Raw genomic sequence first — 20,739 nt, 5'->3', positions numbered from 1 at the left:
CTAAGATAGGCGGGGTTGTGGATAATGAAGTAGATTTTCAAAGTCTGCAGAGAGATTTATGCCAGTTAGAAGAGTGGGCTGAAAGATGGCAGATGGAGTTTAATGCTGATAAGTGTGAAGTGTGAGGTGTAAGTGTGAGGTGCTGCATCTTGGCAGGACAAATCAAAATAGGACGTACATGGTAAATGGTAGGGAATTGAAGAATGCAGGTGAACAGAGGGATCTGGGATCTGTGCACAGTTTCCTGAAAGTGGAATCTCATGTTGATAGGGTGGTAAAGAAAGCTTTTGGTGTGCTGGCCTTTATAAATCAGAGCATTGAGTATAGAAGTTGGGATGTAATGTTAAAATTGTACAAGGCCAATTCTATAGTATGGTGTATAATTTTGGTCGCCTAATTATAGGAAGGATGTCAATAAAATAGGACGAGTACAGAGGAGATTTACTAGAATGTTGCCTGGGTTTCAGCAACTAAATTACAGAGAAAGGTTGAACAAGTTAGGGCTTTATTCTTTGGAGCGTAGAAGGTTAAGGGGGGACTTGATAGAGGTCTTTAAAATGATGAGAAGGATAGACAGAGTTGACGTGGATAAGGCTTTTCCCACTGAGAGTAGGGAAGATTCAAACAAGGGGACATGACTTGAGAATTAAGGGACAGAAGTTTAGGGGTAACATGAGGGGGAACATCTTTACTCAGAGAGTGGTGGCTGTGTGGAATGAGCTTCCAGTGAAGGTGGTGGAGGCAGGTTCGTTTTCATAATTAAAAAATAAATTGGATAGTTATATGGACGGGAAAGGAATGAGGGTTATGGTCTGAGCACAGGTATATGGGACTAGAGGAGAATACATGTTCGGCACGGACTAGAAGGGTCGAGATGGCCTGGTTCCGTGCTGTAATTGTTATATGGTATGTTAATCTAATTTTTTTAATCTGTAAAGCACTCTGGCTTCAACGTGATTTGATTTAAAAGTGTTATATAAATAAAAATTACTTACTTACTTCAAGGTTCAAGTTGAAGGGGAAAAGATTTAATAGGAATCCGAGGGTAACTTTTTCACACAAAGGGTGGTGGGTGTATGGAATAAGCTGCCAGAGGAGGTAGTTGAGGCTGGGACTATCCCGTTGTTTAAGAAACAGTTAGACAGGTATATGGATAGGACAGGTTAGGAGGGATATAGACCAAGCACAGGCGTGGGACTAGTGTAGCTGGGACATTGTGGGCCGGTGTGGGCAAGTTGGACCGAAGGGCTAGTTTCCACACTGTATCACTCTATGATTCTATAACTCAATGACTCTAATGATGTGACGGTGTACAGGAAGGAGATTGAGAACCGTTTGTCCTGGTGTCGAGACTACAACTGGTCTCTCAATGTCAGGAAGATAAAGGAGATAGTGATTGACTTCAGGAAGCAAAACTATACCCTAGTTTGCATTGATGGCGTCAAAGTAGAGATGGTTAGAAATTACAAATTCCTAGCAGCAAATATCACCTCGTGGGCCGCCCATATTGAAGCAACGACCAAGAAAGCACACCAACTTCCTTTCGAAGGCCTAGGAAGTTCAGCATGTCCACAACAACAGTTCCTTCCCAGCTGTTATCCGGCAACTGAACCATCCTACCACAACTAGAGAGCAGTCCTGAACTACTATCTACCTCATTGGTGACCATCGGACTATCTTTGATCAGACTTTACTGACTTTATCTTGCACTGAATGTTATTCCCTCATGATGTATCTATACATTATGGGCGGCTCGATTGTAATCATGTATTGTCTTTCCGCTGACTGATTAACACACAATGAAAGATTTTCATTGTACCGTGGTACATGTGACAATAAACTAAACTGAAACTAAACTGAGCTGCCGGGGGTGGTGTTTGAGGAAGATACGACAGTGGCATTTAAAAACTTTTGAACATGCCTATGAATAAGCAGGAAATGAATGGGTATGGATTAAATGCTGGCAGATAAGAGTTGCTCTTTGCATCATGTTCCGCAGTTATTGTAGCAATGTTACAAAACTTACCTTCAGCGGCACGGCAGTTCTGCCACTGGCCGTGCGCGCGACTTTGGCGCTTTTGAGGGGGGGGGGGGGATTAAAATCCAGTTTTCTACCGCCTGTCCGAGGCGGATTTCCTCGGGCTGCTAACTGATGCAGAAAAATCATTCCGACTTCCATTCCCGATTTTTTCTTTTTTAATCGCGAAACAATTTCATAATTATATTAAAATAAAAAGCGACTTCTAACGCCGTCAATGCATACAACGTGACGGATCTCAAGTACGGGACAAAACACGGTGTAGTCGTTTATTTTACATATAAACTTGCTTCTTGGGATGACTTTAATCAATCCTCTATAAGCGAAAATGTGCCCCATCCTCTATAAGCTTGATTGGGCCCCATACGAACCGGCAGTGTTTTTCCTGCCGATATGGGGTTCAAATTCACCGCAAATGCAACGTTCCAATCGATCGCTTTCCAGCAGCAAGATGATTAAAATGCCCATTTCTTTTGGAGATAAGCCGTCTAAATTGTCTATATTTTGTCTTATTCTCTCTCTCCATGATCATTATTTTTAAACTAAATATTCACAACCGTTTCAGTCACATGTATTGTGCAAAAAACAATAATTTGATTATATTTTGGGTGGATGTTTCTAGATGAATTTATGGGAATTAAACATTAAATTCCTTCTATCAAGGATATAAATTCATGACAGTGAGATTTAAAAATCATGTTATATTGTGAATTCTTGTGTGTATGGGATTAGTTTGTTATTTGGATACTTAGGCTATTTAAAAAATATATCCTTTTCTTAAGAAATGGAATCTACAGGACATTGTTAATGGGAAAGTAGTGGGCAGAAAGGCATGTCATGCGTGGTTTGAAGAGCAAAAACTTGTAGTTTACAATGCCAAAATTGAAAAGTTGAGGAAAAACAAGGTGTACAGAGTTGCTTATTGGTTACAATCTGAGGAGTATGATGATACTACTGATTATGATATGCCAATGTACCAGCTAGCAACTGACTTCTCCATAAAGACTTTGTAATTTATTTACCTATATGTTACCGATTTACAGCATATAATACAATAATATTAAAGTTCTGATCTTGAGAATATCACATTTTTGAATTTTCAAGGCAGTCTGGGTGTTTATTACTATTTCCGTCACAACGGTCAATTTTGTAATTAACTACAATTAAGTTAATTAATTATATGCTTTAATTTCAGGTCATCCAAGTAAGATGTTTTATATTTGTTTTAGAATGCTTCAATCTATAGTAACCAAAAATTTCATTCATTTCTCTTGATTTTTAAGAAAGTTATGGGCTTTTGACTGTCCTCGATCACAGCTTTTGTGTTAAGTTTGAGTATAGAAGTTGGGATGTAATGTTAAAATTGTACAAGGCATTGGTGAGGCCAATTCTGGAGTATGGTGTACAATTTTGGTCGCCTAATTATAGGAAGGATGTCAACAAAATAGAGAGAGTACAGAGGAGATTTATTAGAATGTTGCCTGGGTTTCAGCAACTAAGTTACAGAGAAAGGTTGAACAAGTTAGGGCTTTATTCTTTGGAGCGCAGAAGGTTAAGGGGGGACTTGATAGAGGGTTTTAAAATGATGAGAGGGATAGACAGAGTTGACGTGGAAAAGCTTTTCCCACTGAGAGTAGGGAAGATTCAAACAAGGGGACATGACTTGAGAATTAAGGGACTGAAGTTTAGGGGTAACATGAGGGGGAGCTTCTTTACTCAGAGAGTGGTAGCGGTGTGGAATGAGCTTCCAGTGAAGGTGGTGGAAGCAGGTTCGTTTTTATCATTTAAAAATAAATTGGATAGTTATATGGATTGGAAGGGAATGGAGGGTTATGGTCTGAGCGCAGGTATATGGGACTAGGGGAGATTACGTGTTCGGCACGGACTAGAAGGGTCGAGATGGCCTGTTTCCGTGCTGTAATTGTTATATGGTTATATGGTTATATGGTAAGTCAGTGGAAAAGTAATAGGAAACAAGATGCTAATTTCCAAGTATGAAAATGGCCATAACTGTTTTAATACTGAAGATGTGAAACTGAATTAGGTGTCAAATTAAACTTCTTTTTATGCTTTATCTGATGGGATAAATTGCAGACTTGATTTTTTAAATCTCAACATTTTGTAACATTGCTAGTTATTGTGGGCCGAATGGCCTGTTCTCCTGCAGGGAATGGAAGGATATGGATTGTTCAGGCTGATATGTGTTTGTTTTTGCATCATGTTTGACACATTTATTGTGTACAGAAGGGCCTGTTCTTACACTATGTTCTATTTTATTCTGAAGTTGCTTTAACATAGCATTTACAACTGAGCTAACTGAGTGACATAATAGGCCATTTCTGAGGATCGTTATCATCTATAGGCCAGGCAGAACTTTACGCTCTGAAGGACACTGGTGAACCACTAGCAATCATTACTCTCTTGGTTATCATTATATCATAACTAATACTTATTTAAAAGCACTAAATTGCATAACACAAGAAGTGGCAAGAAACATTTTTTTCTGTACTATTTTGGCATACCTTCAGCTCAACCATCTCAAATAGCAGCTCATCGTTTCTGCAGTATATATTGTCTTTCTCAACTGTCAGTTTCCCATTCTGCATTATATAAGAAAAGTGTTAACTTACAATTTTTAACTTCTCCACCTTGTGCCAAATTTCAACTTAAATTTCAAGAGATCTATTTTTTTTTAAACGATCTTTACAGGAAAACTCCATTAATCAATCACTGTGGATTTTGCCAAACAGATATTCCAGATAATACAATCATTTGATTAATATACAAACACTATTTCTAATTCACTTTTCAAAAACCATTTCAGTAAACACAGTGAGTTTAAAATGATTGCAGGAGTGGTGGCACCAATCAATGGTTGGGAGTGCAAGAAGCATAGCCCTAGCTTGTGGTAAGTGCAAACATCACCTGGTCAGCCATACACCAAACCATCTTGATTTCTGAACAATCAGACAGCAAATCAGAGTTTTAATGTATTTCACTTTGGTCCCTTTTAATTTTACCTGTTAGACTGCTTCTGCTATTACAACACTCCTATCATAATAAGCAAACATCAAGGAGTGAGCAACCAAGGAATACTAGCATAGATAGGTTGGTTGAATGGCAGAAGACACAGAATGGGAATAAAAGGGTCTTTTCCTGGTTGGCTGCCAGTGACTAGTGGTGGTCCACAGGGGTCGGTGTTTGATCCGCTACTCTTCACGTAGTATATCAATGATTTGGATGAGGCAATTGATGGCTTTGTGGCCATGTTCACAGATAATACGAAGGTATGTGGAGGGGCAGTTAGTGTATAAGGAGCAGGGAGTCTGCAGGACCTGCACAGGTTGGGAGCGTGGGCAAAAAATCGACAGCTGGAATACAGCGTAGCAAAGTGTGTGGTCATGCACCTTGGTAGTAGGAATAAAGGCATAGACTATTTTCTAAATGGGGAGATGTTTCAGAAACTAGGAGTGCAAAGGGACTTGGGAGTGCTGGTGCAGGATTCCCAAAAGGTTAATTTGCAAGGCGAATCGGAAGTGAAGCAGGCAAATATAAAAACAGGGATGTAATGCTGAGGCTTTAGAAGGCACTGGTCAGACCACATTTGGAGTACTGTGCACAGATTTGGGCCCCATATCTGAGGAGGGATGTGCTGGCATTGGAGGGTCCAGAGGAGGTTCATGAGAATGATCACGGGGATGATTGGGTTAATGTATGATGAGCATTTGATGGATCTGGGCCTATACTCGCTGGAGTTTAGAAGGATGAGGGGGGAACCTCATTGAAACCTACTGAATAGTGGAAAGCCTGGATAGCATGGATTTTTAGAGAATGTTTCCACTACTGGGAGAGTCTAGGATCGGAGGACAGCCTCAGAATAAAAGGACGAACCTCTAGAAAGGAGAAGAGGAAGAATTTATTTAGTCAGAGGGTGGTGAATCTGTGGAATTCATTGTGGAGGCCGTTAATGGGAATTTTTTAAATGGAGATTGACAGATTCTTGATAAGTAAGGGTGTCAAAGGTTATAGGAAGAAGGCAGGAGAATATGACACCAAGTGCTGGAGTAATTCAGCAGGTCAGGCCACATCTCTGGAGAACATGGATAGGTGATCTTTCGGGTCAAGACACTTCTTCAGCCGTCTCCAGAGATACTGCCTGACCTGTTGAGTTACTCCAGCACTTTATGTCCTTTTTTATATTTAACCAGCATCTGGAGTTTCTTGTTTCTACATCTGAACTTTATCAAATACTGTACAAAATTTCCTGTAGATAACATGAGCCCCCTACCCACATTGATCACCTTTGCCACCTCCTCAAAAAACTCAATGATGTTAGGAAGGCATGACATGCTGTGCACAAAGCCCTGCTTAATGTCCCTAGTTAACCCATTCTCTTCCAAATGGGAGTAAATCCTATCCTAAAGAATCCACTCCAATAGCTTCCCTACCACTTACTTGAAGCTCATCGGCCTATAATTTTCTGGATTTTATCTACTACCCTTCTTAAATAAAGGAATAATATTAGATTCATAAAGCATGGAAATAGGTATTTTGGCCCTACTTGCTCATGCCGACAAATATGTCCCATCTACACTAGTCCCACCTGCCCATGTTTGGCCCATATCCCTCTAAACCTTTCCCATCCATGTACCTTTAAATGTTGTTTCGTACCTACCTCAACTACACTTCTGACAGCTTGTTCCACATACCCACTCCCCTCTGTGTGAAAAGATTATTGCTTATTGACTCCCCTACTCTGGGTCAAAGACACTGTGTTTTCACCCTATCTATTCACCTCATGATCCTGCACACCTCTATTACATCATCCTCATTCTCCTGCGTTCCAAGGACTAGGGTCCTGAACTGCCCAATCTCTTCCTATAGCTCAGATCCTCAAATTCTGGCAACATCCTTGTAAATCTTCTCTGCAATCTTTGCAGTTTAACAACATCTTTCCTATAGCAGGGTAACTAAAACTGAACACAATTCTCCAAAGGTGGCCTCACCAACATCTTCTACAACTGTAACATAACATCCCAACTTCTATAGTCACCCTGATTGATGAATACCAATGCACTGAAAGACTTCTTGACCACCCTATCTACCTGTGATGCCACGTTCATGGAACTATGTATCTGTACTCCTAGATCCCTCTGCTCTGCAACATTCCCCAGGGCCCAGCCATTCACTGTGAAGGTATGTGGTTTGTCTTCCCAAAATGCAATATCTTGCAGGTATTGGCATTAAACTTCATTAAGCATTCCTCAGCCCACTTGCCCAACTGATCAAGATCCTGCTGTGATTTTTGATGACTATCTACAATACCATCCACTTTAGTCCTTACCAATCCTCCCATTGTACACCCATGTACATTAGCTACTCTCCTGCCTTTGGATACCTCACCTGTAGCTTATTAAACTGGGATAGATCTCAAACTGTCCTTGCAGATTAGTATTTCCCATACTTTTTTACTTCTTGCCTTTCTTCTTGGCGAATACAGATGCAAAATGCATCTTTATTACTTCAACTACAAGCCCCAACTCCAAGCACAAATTCCCCCCTTTATTCTTGAGCAATCCTATCTTGTCCCTGGTTACACCCTTGTTTTTAATGTAGGTACGAAAAAGCTAAGTCATATGTGGACTTACCCAATAACAACTGTTCCCAATGTACTCTCTCAAGCTGCTGTCTAATAACTTTGTAATTTGCATAACTTCATTTTAGTACCTATTTGCAAGGTCCTTATTTAAAACAATCTTAAAATATGCATTATACATTAAAATACTTGCATTCTAATTGCAAACTACCCCAGTTTGATTTATGAATCACTTTAAATTCACATCAAAATATATTGTTACATGGTCTACCAACCATAATACTAATAAATATCCTATCCTTCAACTCACCATCACCACATGTGTACTACACTACAGAGTACTAGGTTTACATATCTGTTGTGCTTCTGCAAGTAAGAAATGTCATTGTTCTGTTTTGGGCCATATGACAATAAAACACTCTTGACTCTTGAAATACATTTGATAAATAGATCATCTACAGATGCATCATTCTATTATAGAAGCTCACCTCTTCCTGAAGCTGACTGATGCTTGTATCCAAGTTCTGATTCTCCTTTTCCTTTTAAAAACATTGGATTAGAGAAAGCCACTGTTTACATAGAGTAAATGCAAGCACAGCAACCAATTTTGACCCAAAATGTCCATTCTGACCAGGTTCCCTACCTAAGCCAGTCCCATTTATCTGTGTTTGGCCCACATTCCTCTAAACCTTTCCCATTTGTGTATTTATCCAAGTGTCCTTAAAACTTTATAATTCCCCATGAAGTTCATTCCACATACCCATCAATTCTTGTGTGAAAATGCTGCCCCTCGGGTCCGTTTTAAATATCTTTCCTTTCCTTTCAAGTCAAGTCAAGTCAAGTTTATTTGTCACATACACATACGAGATGTGCAGTGAAATGAAAGTGGCTATGCTCGCGGACTTTTGTGCAAAAGACAAACAACCAAACAAACTATAAACACAATCATAACACACATATTCTATTACATAATAAATAATGGAAGGAAAAACGTTCAGTAGAGTTAGTCCCTGGTGAGATAGGCGTTTACAGTCCGAATGGCCTCTAGGAAGAAACTCCTTCTCAACCTCTCCGTTCTCACCGCATGGCAACGGAGGCGTTTGCCTGACCGTAGCAGCTGGAACAGTCCGTTGCAGGGGTGGAAGGGGTCTCTCATGATATTGTTGGCTCTGGAGTTGCACCCCCTGATGTATAGTTCCTGCAGGGGGGGCAAGTGAAGTTCCCATAGTGCGTTCGGCCGAACGCACTACTGTCTGCAGAGCCTTCTTGTCCTTGGCAGAGCAATTCCCAAACCAGATGGTTATGTTCCCGGACAAGATGCTTTCCACCGCCGCTGCGTAGAAGCACTGGAGGATCCTCGGATCCTCGAACACTATGCCCTATGCCTTCTTTATGACTCCACTCTGGGAGACCAAGTGTGTCTCACTAACGTCCTATACAGTTGTAACATGATGTTCAAACTCTTGTACTCAATGCACTGACTGATAAAGGTAAGCAAGGTAAGCAAATGCCTACTTCGCACCCTGTCCCCAGAGCGTCCCCAATTTCAGAAAACTCTGTGCTTGTACCACTTTGTCTATCCTATAACTCTCTCCACGGCCCTGCATTAGCCGTATAGCTCCTGCCCTGGTTTAACTTACCAAAATACAACATCTTGCATCTTGGCTAAATTCTAGGTGCTAATCCTAAACCCACATTACCAACTGATCTTGTATTTGTTATAATGTCCGATGACTTTATTCATTTTCCATTATACAACCAATTTTAGTGTCAACTGCAAACTTACAAACTATGCAATAAGTGTGAGGTGTTGGATTTTGGCGGTTGCAGGGGAAAGTACCTGGAGAGGGGGTGGTTTGGGTAGGAAAGAATGAGTGAACCGAGGAGTTGCGGAGGGACAGGCTCTACGGAAAGGAGTGGGGATGGAAGATGTATTGATGGGATCATATTGGAGGTGGTGGAAATGCCAGAGGATGTGTTAGGTGCGGAGGCTGGTGGGGTGAAAGGCAAGGGTCAAGGGAAATCAATCCAATTCCGTCAGGAGAGGGGGCAGGGGAAGCAAGAAGCAAACTATGGGACACAGAGGCAACGCAGGTGAGGGATCCATCCATGACATGTGACATTGCCCCTTCGCTTGGATGCTGCTCTAATCCCTATCAATATCTGACAAGCCAGGAGATGCCAATTCCCAGCATCATTGGTTAAAGCTGGGTCCAATTAGCTGATATTGGTTTGGCCACCTGAAAATTCCCTTCCTTACCACTATAAATAATCACGTGAGTTCATCCTACTGCAAGTGTTGGTGTGGTCAATGCCGAACCCAGCGGCATCCCCTATGCCACAGACAGCATGGGGGAAGCCACGTTTACGAAAGAAAGAGGACTTCTTGGAAGTCCCATTTTGGGAGCAGATGTGGTGGATATGGAGAAATTGAGTGTTGGGGATAGTGGCTTTGCTAAGAGGTGGGGCCTGCCACTTTCCACCATCATGCATGGATGAAGTTCAGCCAAGTCTAAAGTAAGAAAGGATGCTGAAATCTGGAAATGAATTCAGGATACCCTCTCATCTACAATGCAATGTAAAAGCTTTGAATTAATGTGTAGGAAGCAATTGCAGATGCTAGTTTACACCAAAGATAGACACTAAATGCTACAGGCATCATCTCTGGAGAGAAGGAATGGGAGACATTTTGGGTTGAGACCCTTCTTTAGACCTGAGTTAAGATACATTTGCTTACAATGTGATGACAGCAGTGCATCGACCAATCTTGATCGATATTTCTACTAAAGATCAAGATAACATTGTACACAAATGTTTGAAAGTCCTATATCTTCTTTGGGGAATTTCTTCATTATCTTAATTGAGGCTTTTGGCTTTATCTACAACTGACGGTTGTGCAGCGGTAGAGTTGCTGCCTACAGCACCAGAGACCCGGGTACGATCCTGACTGCAGCTGCTGGCTGAACAAAATTCGCACATTCCCCCCGTGATACATGGATTTCCCCTGCATGCTCTGGTTTCCTCCCACACTCCAAAGACGCACAGGTTTGTAGATTAATTAGCTTGGGTAAATTTGAAAATTGTCCCTAGTGCGCTATTGTACGGCAATAGCTGGTTGGCGCAGACTCAGTGGGCCGAAGGGCCTGTTTCCGCGCTGTATCTCTAAACTAAATTGACCTTCGACATTTGAGCTTGCAAGAATTTGAGTCAATAATTACCAAGTAGCTGCAGCTATAGGTGCTATGCAAGGGCAAAATCAGTTCAGTTGTACCTTTCTTACAAATAATTTGCTGACATTCTCCACTGAGGCTCATGAATAACAAAAAGTTATTATCTATGGTATCTTACCCACCCTGAATCAAAAGGGAAATGTGAAACAGTGGGGATAAGTGGTTTATAAAAATGGACATAGTGGCACTGCTGGCAGAGTTAAGCCCCTGTCCCACTTGCGTGTCCTTGGCACACTAATTACGCGACCTCGTGGTCGCGTTGAGGCGCGATGGTCCCATGAAGATCGCGCGCGACTTTGTGCGTCCGCACAGCCGTCTGGAGCATGTGACGTCATTTCAAGATAGACACAAAATGCAGAAATAACTCAGCGGGACCGGCAACATCTCTGGAGAGTAGCAATGGGTGATGTTTCGGGTCGAGGCTCTTCTTCAGTCTGAAAGAAGGGTCCTGACCCGAAACGTCATCCATTCCTTTTCTCCAGAGATGTTGCTGGTCCCGCTGAGTTACTCCAGCATTTTGTGTCTATCTTCGATTTTCTTGGCCCCGCTCTGGGAGTAGAAGTGGGGGCGGATCCGGACCGCAACGGCCGTGACCCCCAGGCTGAGTTCGATGATCGCTTGCCTGCTTCTGCTGCTGTTGGAGGTGAGACGTTGCGTTGCGCCAGGGTCTTGGGCCTGTCCCACTTTGGCCATCAGTTACGCGACAGGCCGGAGGCGCGCAAAGCTTTCGTTCACTACAAAATTTCAGAGCGCCAGACGATACTGCGCACAACTCCATACCCCTCCGTGCTTCTCAGTGGGACCGGCCCAGTGCGGCCTCACGATGCCCGTGCGCCTCAACACGACGATGAGGTCACGTAATTAGCGTGCCAAGGACACATAAGTGCGACAGGGCCTTTACTGCCTCACAGCACCAGAGACTTGGGTTTGATTTTGACCGCAGGTGCAGTCTGTGTGGGATTTTCATGTTCTCCTTGTGACTGTGTTGGTTTCCTCTGGGTACTCCGGTTTCGTTCCACATACCAAAGACATGTGGGTTTGTAGGTTGATTGGTCTCTGTAAATTACCCTCAGTGTGCAGGAAGTGGATACCAAAGTGGGATAGCATAGAACTTGTGTGAAGTGGAGACCAATGATTGACTTGTTTCCATACTGACTGCATAAATTCAACACCAGAAGGAATTTGTCATTCAGACATTAAAGTTTTAGATCAATTTATGCCTATATATACATACCAGTTGTCGGTTTTGAGTCTGCAGCTTATAATTATTGTCTTCTAGATTTTTCATAATGGATTTCAAATCCTCCATTTCATTCTCTAGTAACTTTACATGTTGGATTGCTTGTTGGGAGCTGCAGGAAATAACCATTATTTAGTAATCGACAATTGAAGGTTTGGATTGAAAACATATGAATTTCATAGGTACACAAAAAATCTGGAGAAACTCAGCGGGTGCAGCAGCATCTATGGAGCGAAGATGCTGCTCCATAGCAATGCTGCTCCATAGCTGCAAATGTCATTAGAAACGGGAATAGTCCCCGAGGATTGGCGTACTGCGCATGTTGTTCCATTGTTTAAAAAGGGTTCTAAGAGTAAACCTAGCAATTATAGACCTGTTAGTTTGACGTCAGTGGTGGGCAAATTAATGGAAAAGATACTTAGAGACAATATATATAAGCATCTAGATAAACAGGGTCTGATTAGGAACAGTCAACATGGATTTGTGCCTGGAAGGTCATGTTTGACTAATCTTCTTGAATTGTTTGAAGAGGTTACTAGGGAAATTGACGAGGGTAAAGCAGTGGATGTTGTCTATATGGACTTTAGTAAGGCCTTTGACAAGGTTCCTCATGGAAGGTTGGTTAAGAAGGTTCAACTGTTGGGTATAAATGCAGGAATAGCAAGATGGATTCAACAGTGGCTGAATGGGAGAAGCCAGAGGGTAATGGTGGATGGCTGTTTATCGGGTTGGAGGCAGGTGACTAGTGGGGTGCCTCAGGGATCTGTGTTGGGTCCTTTGTTGTTTGTCATGTACATCAATGATCTGGATGAAGGTGTGGTAAATTGGATTAGTAAGTATGCAGATGATACCAAGATAGGGGGTGTTGTGGGTAATGAAGAGGATTTCCAAAGTCTACAGAGTGATTTAGGCCATTTGGAAAAATGGGCTGAAAGATGGCAGATGGAGTTTAATGCTGATAAATGTGAGGTGCTACACCTTGGCAGGACAAATCAAAATAGGACGTACATGGTAAATGGTAGGGAATTGAAGAATACAGTTGAACAGAGGGATCTGGGTATAACCGTGCATAGTTCCTTGAAGGTGGAATCTCATATAGATAGGGTGGTAAAGAAAGCTTTTGGTATGCTAGCCTTTATAAATCAGAGCATTGAGTATAGAAGCTGGGATGTAATGTTAAAATTGTACAAGGCATTGGTGAGACCAAATCTGGAGTATGGTGTACAATTTTGGTCGCCCAATTATAGGAAGGATGTCAACAAAATAGAGAGAGTACAGAGGAGATTTACTAGAATGTTGCCTGGGTTTCAACAACTAAGTTACAGAGATAGGTTGAATAAGTTAGGTCTTTATTCTCTGGAGCGCAGAAGGTTAAGGGGGGACCTGATAGAGGTCTTTAAAATGATGAGAGGGATAGACAGAGTTGATGAGGACAAGCTTTTCCCTTTGAGAATAGGGAAGATTCAAACAAGAGGACATGACTTCAGAATTAAGGGACAGAAGTTTAGGGGTAATATGAGGGGGAACTTCTTTACGCAGAGAGTGGTGGCGGTGTGGAATGAGCTCCCAGTGGAAGTGGTGGAGGCAGGTTCTTTGGTATCATTTAAAAATAAATTGGATAGGCATAAGGATGAGAAGGGAATGGAGGGTTATGGTACGAGTGCAGGCAGGTGGGACTAAGGGGAAAAAAATTTGTTCGGCATGGACTTGTAGGGCCGAGATGGCCTGTTTCCGTGCTGTAATTGTTATATGGTTATATGGTTATATGGGAGGAAATAGGCAACGTTTCGGGCCGAAACCCTTCTTCAGACCCTTCTTCAAGATATGACTACCTTGAAGAAGTTCTCCTCTTCTTCTTCAAGATATGAATTTCATAACTGGGGCAACAAAGAAGAGTACAACAAAGGAACAGACCCACCATGTCCATGTCAAATACTGCCAATTTAAACTAATTCCTTCAGCGTACACATAATCTATATCCCTTCCCTATAGTTTTTTGAAGGTGACCTAAAAGGTTAATGAGGGCAAAAATGTAGATGCTGTATATATTGACTTCAGCAAAGTATTTACTGAACGTTCCAAGGTTCCACATGGTAGGCTGCCTTGGAAGGTTAGATCACATGGGTTCCAAGGAGAGATAGCCGAATGGATAGCGAATTGGCTTCATTGAAGGAAGCAGAGGGTAATGGTGGAAAGTTGCTTTTCTAATAGAAAACCGGTGACTAGTGGTGGGCCTCAGGTGCAGTGCTGGGCTCATTACTCTTTCTCATCTATATCAACGATTTGGATGAGAACATACATGGCAAGATTAGCAACTGTGCTGATAATACAAAAGTAGGTAGTATTACAGACAGTTAAGATAGATGTCAAAAATAGCAGCAGAATCTTGATCCGTTGGCCAGATGGGCTGAAGAATAGTTGATGGAATACAGAGAAATGTGAAGTGTTACATTTTTGAAAGTCTAACATGGGCAGGACCTACACAGTGAATGATGGGGCTCTGGGGAGTGTCATAGGGCAAAGGAATCAAGGACTGCAGGTACATAGTTCCTTGAGAATGGCGTCACAGTTAGATCGAGTTAGGTCAAAAAGGCTATTGGCACATTGGCCTTCATCTGTCAGAGTATTGAGAGCCTGGACCTCCCGGTGGCTAACACTTTAATTCTCCTTCCCATTCCCACATTGGTCTGAAGAAGGATCTCAACCCGAAACATCGCCCATTCCTTCTCTCCAGAGATGCTGCCTGTCACGCTGAGTCACTCCAGCATTCTGTGTTTACCTGCCTATCTAATAGCCTCTTAAACACCACCATTGTATCTGGCTCCACCATTGCAATGCTCTCTGTGTTAAAAAAACAAAAAACGTAGCCCGCACATCTCCATTAAACTTTCACCCACTCAACTTATAGCTATGTCCTCTAGTTATAGACTTCAACCCTCGATAAATGATCTGACTGTCTACCCTATCTTGCCTATCATAACTTTATATACCTTTCAAGTCTCTCCTCAACCTCTGAGGTTCCAAAGGAAACAATCCAATCTACGTCACTCTGTAAGTGAAACCCACGAATCCAGGCAGCATTCTGGTAAACCTCCACATTCTCACCAAAGCCTCCACATCTTTCCTGTAATGGGGAAACCAGAACTACACGGACTACTACATCTGAGGCCTAACCAAAGTCCTATAAAGATTTTGGCCCCTGTAATCACCCTTGAGTTCTTTCCTAATCGCTTTATATTAATCATAAGACCTGTCCTTTCTGTCCTAGGTCTCCTCTACTGTCAGAGTGAGGCTAAATGCAAATTGGAGGAACAGCATCTCATATTTCGCTTGGGCAGCTTACAAACCAGTGATATGAATCTTGATTTCTCCAACTTCAAGTAACCCTGGCATTCCCTCTCTCTCTATCTCTCCCCCACCCAAGTCGCACCAGCTTCTCGTTTTCACCCAACAAACAGCTAACACTGGCCTGTTTCCTTTATCATCATTACTGTTTTGCATGTTTTTCATTCATTGTTCTTTATATTTCTACATCGTCTATCTCTCGTTTCCCTTATCCCTAACTAACCTGAAAAAGGGTCTCAACCCAAAACGTGATCTTATAGAGGTGTATAAAATAATGAGAAGAATAAATCGGGAAGACTCACTCTTGCCCAGAGTAGGGAATCGAGAACCAGAATAGGTTTAAAATGAAGGGGGAAAGATTTAATAGGAATCTGAGGAGTCACTTTTTCACACAAATGGTGGTGGGTGTATGGAATGAGCTTTCCGGGGAGGTAGTTGAGGAAGGGATGATTGCAACGTTTAAGAAACAATTAGACAGGTACATGGATAGGAAATGTTTAGAGGGATATTGATCAAACAGCCTGGTGGGACTAGTGTAGATGGGACATTGGTTGGTGTGGGCAAGTTGTGCCGAAGGGCCTGTTTCCCAAGCTGCATGAATAAGTCATATTTATAGGACTTTGTTTAGGCCACATCTAAAATATAATGTGCCGTTCTGTTTGCCCCATTACAGGAAGAATGTGGAGGCTTTGGAAAGTGAGCAGAGGAGGTTTACCGGAATGATGCATGGATTAGGGGGTATTAACTAGAGGTGAGTTTAGATACACTTTGAATGTTTTCTCTGGAACGCTGGAGGTTGAGGGGAGACCTGGTAGAAGTATGTGAAATTATGAGGCATAGATAGGGTAGACCGTCAGAATCTTTCTCCCCCCCCCCCACGAAACATGGAAATGTGTTTCCCAAGTTTAACAATTTCCAGCGCATTCAAGCCCTTTACTCTATGGGTCAACATAAGGGACGTTGAAATCGCCCATGAATACAACCATATTATTCTTGTAGCAATCTGCAATCACCCCGTCATCTGCTCCTCTAATTCACCCTGTGTAATGGGGGCCTATAATGCAGTAACACTGAAATTTAATTTCATTGTCAGAGCTGGAGAATTAAAATGCTCGTCTGTGGATTGGTGGAGCCAGTTAATTTCAAAGTTGTACAGGTGTAGGAAAAATGAAAAGCTAGATTGGTGGAGCCAATTAATTTTAAATATGCATCAATTATGCAGGTGGGACTAGTATAGATGGGGCATCTTGGTCGGCATGGAAAAGTTGGACTGGAGGGCCAATTTCCATGCTGTATGACTCTTTTCCCTTCCTGCTTCCAAGTCCTACCTGTATATCCTCGCCAGAAGATCCTCAAGAATATTCTCTTTCAGTACTGCAGTTAGTCCTCTCTGATCAAAATGGCAACCACCCCTCAGTTATCTGCATCGCTATATACCCAAGCACTCGTTCCAGGTGCGAGAGGTTCACCTGCATCTCCTCCAACTTCATCTATTGCATCCGCTGCTCTAGATGTCAGCTGATCTACATCGGTGAGACCAAGCGTAGGCTTGGCGATCGTTTCGCCGAACACCTCCACTCGGTCCACATTAACCAACCTGACCTCCCAGTGGCTCAGCACTTCAACTCCCCCTCCCATTCCGTATCCGACCTCTCTGTCCTGGGCCTCCAGCATGGCCAGAGTGAGCACCACCGTAAATTGGAGGAACAACACCTCATATTCCGCCTGCGCAATCTGCACCCTAGTGGTATAAACATTGAATTCTCCCAATTCCGTTAGACCTTGCTGTCTCTTCCCATTCTCAGCTCTCCCTCAGCCCCCGGGCTCCTCCTCCTCCTTTTTCCTTGCTTCTCCCCCCCCACCCTCCATATGTCTGAAGAAGGGTTTCGGCCCAAAACGTTCCCCATTTCCTTCGCTCCATAGATGCTGCTGCACCCGCTGAGTTTCTCTAGCACTTTTGTCTACCTTCGCTATAACCTGTTGGCAGCTTTGTAAGCATGTACATTTAAATTTTTTAAAAAGATAACTTCCAGCCAGTTGCTTGAAAGTAAAATAGACACAAATTCACAACTCTGGACTACTGATCTGTCGGTGTGGAATGAGCTTCCAGTGGAAGCGGTGGAGGCAGGTTCATTGGTATCATTTAAAAATAAATTGGATAGGCATATGGATGAGAAGGGAATGGAGGGTTATGGTATGAGTGCAGGCAGGTGGGACTAAGGGGGAAAAAAAAGTTGTTCGGCACGGACTTGTAGGGCCGAGATGGCCTGTTTCCGTGCTGTAATTGTTATATGGTTATAATTGGCCAAGGTATTCATGACTAATTATTGAGCCAGAAGGGATTTTGATCAAATTCCAATGGAGATTAGACTGGATTGGAAAAAGATTAGAAATCTCAACCACAGTATATTTTTCCAGAACTTCAGAATGTCTTAGACAAAATATTTTTCAAGAGAACTAACATTTGGCACTCAAGCTAAGCCAGCAACTAATTTAGTTCAAAGGTAATCCAATTCATATTGCCATTGATTACATTTTAGTTTAGGTTAGTTTATGATTACATTACAGTTTAGGGGTAACATGAGGGGAAACATCTTTACTCAGAGAGTGGTAGCCGTGTGGAATGAGCTTCCAGTGGAAGTGGTGGAGGCAGGTTCGATTTTATCATTTAAAAATAAATTGGGTAGGTATATGGACGGAAAAGGAATGGAGGGTTATGGTCTGAGTGCAGGTAGATGGGACTAGGGGAGAATAAGTGTTCGGCATGGACTAGAAGGGCCGGGATGGCCTGTTTCCGTGCTGTAATTGTTATATGGTTATATGTTATATGGTTAAGATGATAGCCAATATGATTTTTGAATATGAATATGATTTTGAGCCACTTGAACTTGAACTTGCTAGGAGATATCCTTGTTCTTCTATGCAGTGCTGCAGAACAGATTATGGTTAGCTGAGGGTCACAAATATGCTCTAGAACCTTCTCACCTATTACTGCATTATTTTTTTTTAATTCAAACATCTTTTTCTAGCAGAAAACTTTGCCTTCTTTGGATCATTTTTGAGGATCTTACTGATTCTATGAAGCAATTCATCAAATATTACTGATACTTATTGTGATACATTGCAGGTAAAATACAGTTTGCAGGAGACACACATGAAACAACAAACACAAATAAGATTAAAGGCGAATTGGATAGGCCAAACATACTACTCCTCATTTACTTCTAAATCTAGGGGTACAGCTATTCTTATTAGGAAAAGTATTCCTTTTAAATTAAAGAATACTATATCAGATAAAGAGGGAAGGTATATTATAGTCTCGGGTGAAATTTATGCAACCCCACTAACTTTGATAAATATTTATGCTCCGAATTTTGATAACCCCCAATTTTTTGATAAAATTATTGACATAATATCAGAGTTTAATTACCAAAATGTGATAATAGGGGGGGACTTTAATTATGTTTTAGATTCATATCTAGATAAATCATCAAAACAAAAGAAGAGTAATTTAAAATCTAAAACTAGCGAACTTCTAGATACATATATAAAAAATACTAATATAATAGATGTATGGAGATCTGCTAATCCAGTTGGAAGGGAATACTCGTTTTACTCTCCAGTGCATAAAACTTATTCAAGAATTGATTATTTTTTAGTGGACATGAAATTAATGCCTTATACAAACAACCCAACATACCACATTAGTAGTATCTCAGATCACTCTCCGTTGACATTCTCAGTAAAATTTGAGGGAATGCCAGGTAAAAAATTTTTTTGGAGGTTTAATACACATATTTTAAATGACGTGCAAGGCTATCAATATTTAAAACAAATGAAACTTTTTTTCGATACAAATGATATACCAGGTACTTCGCCTTCTTTATTATGGGAAACTTTTAAGGCATTTATGAGAGGAATTATAATTTCATATCAAAGTTTTCAAAATAAAAAGAATAAGACAGAACAATTGTTGTTAGAACAAGAAATCAGACAGTTAGAGTTGGATAATGCCAAAGATTCCACGACAGATAAACACAATAAGATAGTATTACTGAAATTTAAACTTAATCGAATTTTATCGGCAAGAGTAATAAGACTATTCCAAATTACAAAACAGGAACATTTTGAGTTTGGTGACAAACCACATAAACTTTTAGCTCGCCAATTGAAAAAACAAGAAAGGGAAAATACTATAACCAAAATTAAATCAGAGAAAGGCGAATTACTAATACTACCTAAAGATATTAATAATAGATTTGCCCAATTTTACCAAAACTTATATACATCTAAAATTAAAATAGAAGATAGTAAAATAAAAAAATTTCTAGATAACTGTAATCTTCCAATACTGGACCTTTTGGAACAAGAGGAACTAGGAGCTCAAATTACAATCAAAGAAATAGGTGAAACAATAAAATCGCTGAAAAATGGTAAGACACCGGGACCAGATGGTTTTAATAATGAATTTTATAAAAAATTTCAGGAGATAACGACCCCTTATTTATTTAATTTATACTCCCATGCTTTTAAAGAAAACAAACTACCTGAAACACTAACAGAATCAACTATTACGCTTATTCCAAAAAAAGATAAAGATTTAGAAGATCCGGGCTCGTACAGAGCTATATCACTTTTAAATACAGATCAGAAAATTTTAGCAAAGATTTTAGCAAGAAGATTAAGCAAATATATTAGTAAATTGATAAACCCTGATCAAACGGGGTTTATACCTAAAAGATACTCATTTAATAATCTGAGACGCCTGTTTAATATAATGTACTCGCATAAAGTAGAGGAAGAAGATATATCAATTATTTCTTTGGATGCAGAGAAAGCATTTGATCAGGTAGAGTGGCAATACTTATATAAAGTACTACAAAAATTTAATATGGGAGAGAGTTTTATAACATGGGTAAAATTATTATATGATAAACCGATGGCAAGAATTTTAACTAATAACATGTTATCTCAAAAATTTCAACTATCAAGGGGTAATAGGCAGGGATGTGCACTATCACCCCTGCTATTTGCCCTTATGATAGAACCCCTGGCTGAAAGTATAAGAATTCATCCGAATATTCAGGGCTATAATACCAGGGACTCAAAGAATAAAATCTCATTATATGCAGACGATATACTTTTATATATTACAAAGTCACAAACGAGCATACCAAATTTATTAAACTTAATAGAGGAATTTGGGTCTTTTTCTGGATATAGAATAAACTGGAACAAAAGCGAAATCATGACATTAAAACCTCAAGAACCTATACACTTATTGAAGTTC

General features: G+C 40.9%; 1 protein-coding gene across 19 annotated transcripts in view; it reads right to left on the bottom strand.

Annotated features, from left to right (window-relative positions):
* Positions 1-20,739, bottom strand: part of LOC129694990 (protein KASH5-like) — a 244,456-nt gene that overhangs the window by 157,011 nt on the left and 66,706 nt on the right. For 15 of the 19 annotated variants that reach the window (XM_055631736.1, XM_055631746.1, XM_055631735.1 and 12 more), the window contains 3 exons: positions 12,099-12,216; positions 8,123-8,173; positions 4,561-4,638 (listed from right to left, as the gene is read on the bottom strand). In XM_055631736.1, coding sequence (XP_055487711.1) covers positions 4,561-4,638; positions 8,123-8,173; positions 12,099-12,216 — 247 coding nt within the window. The remainder of the gene's footprint in view (positions 1-4,560; positions 4,639-8,122; positions 8,174-12,098; positions 12,217-20,739) is intronic. The other 4 variants (XM_055631734.1, XM_055631738.1, XM_055631739.1 and 1 more) reach the window with 2 other exon arrangements.

This window comes from Leucoraja erinacea, unplaced genomic scaffold, assembly GCF_028641065.1.
Source record: "Leucoraja erinacea ecotype New England unplaced genomic scaffold, Leri_hhj_1 Leri_88S, whole genome shotgun sequence".
Classification (NCBI taxonomy): domain Eukaryota; kingdom Metazoa; phylum Chordata; class Chondrichthyes; order Rajiformes; family Rajidae; genus Leucoraja; species Leucoraja erinaceus.
The sequence above is the reverse complement of the archived record's forward strand: the minus strand, read 5'-3'. Positions and strand labels throughout refer to the sequence as shown.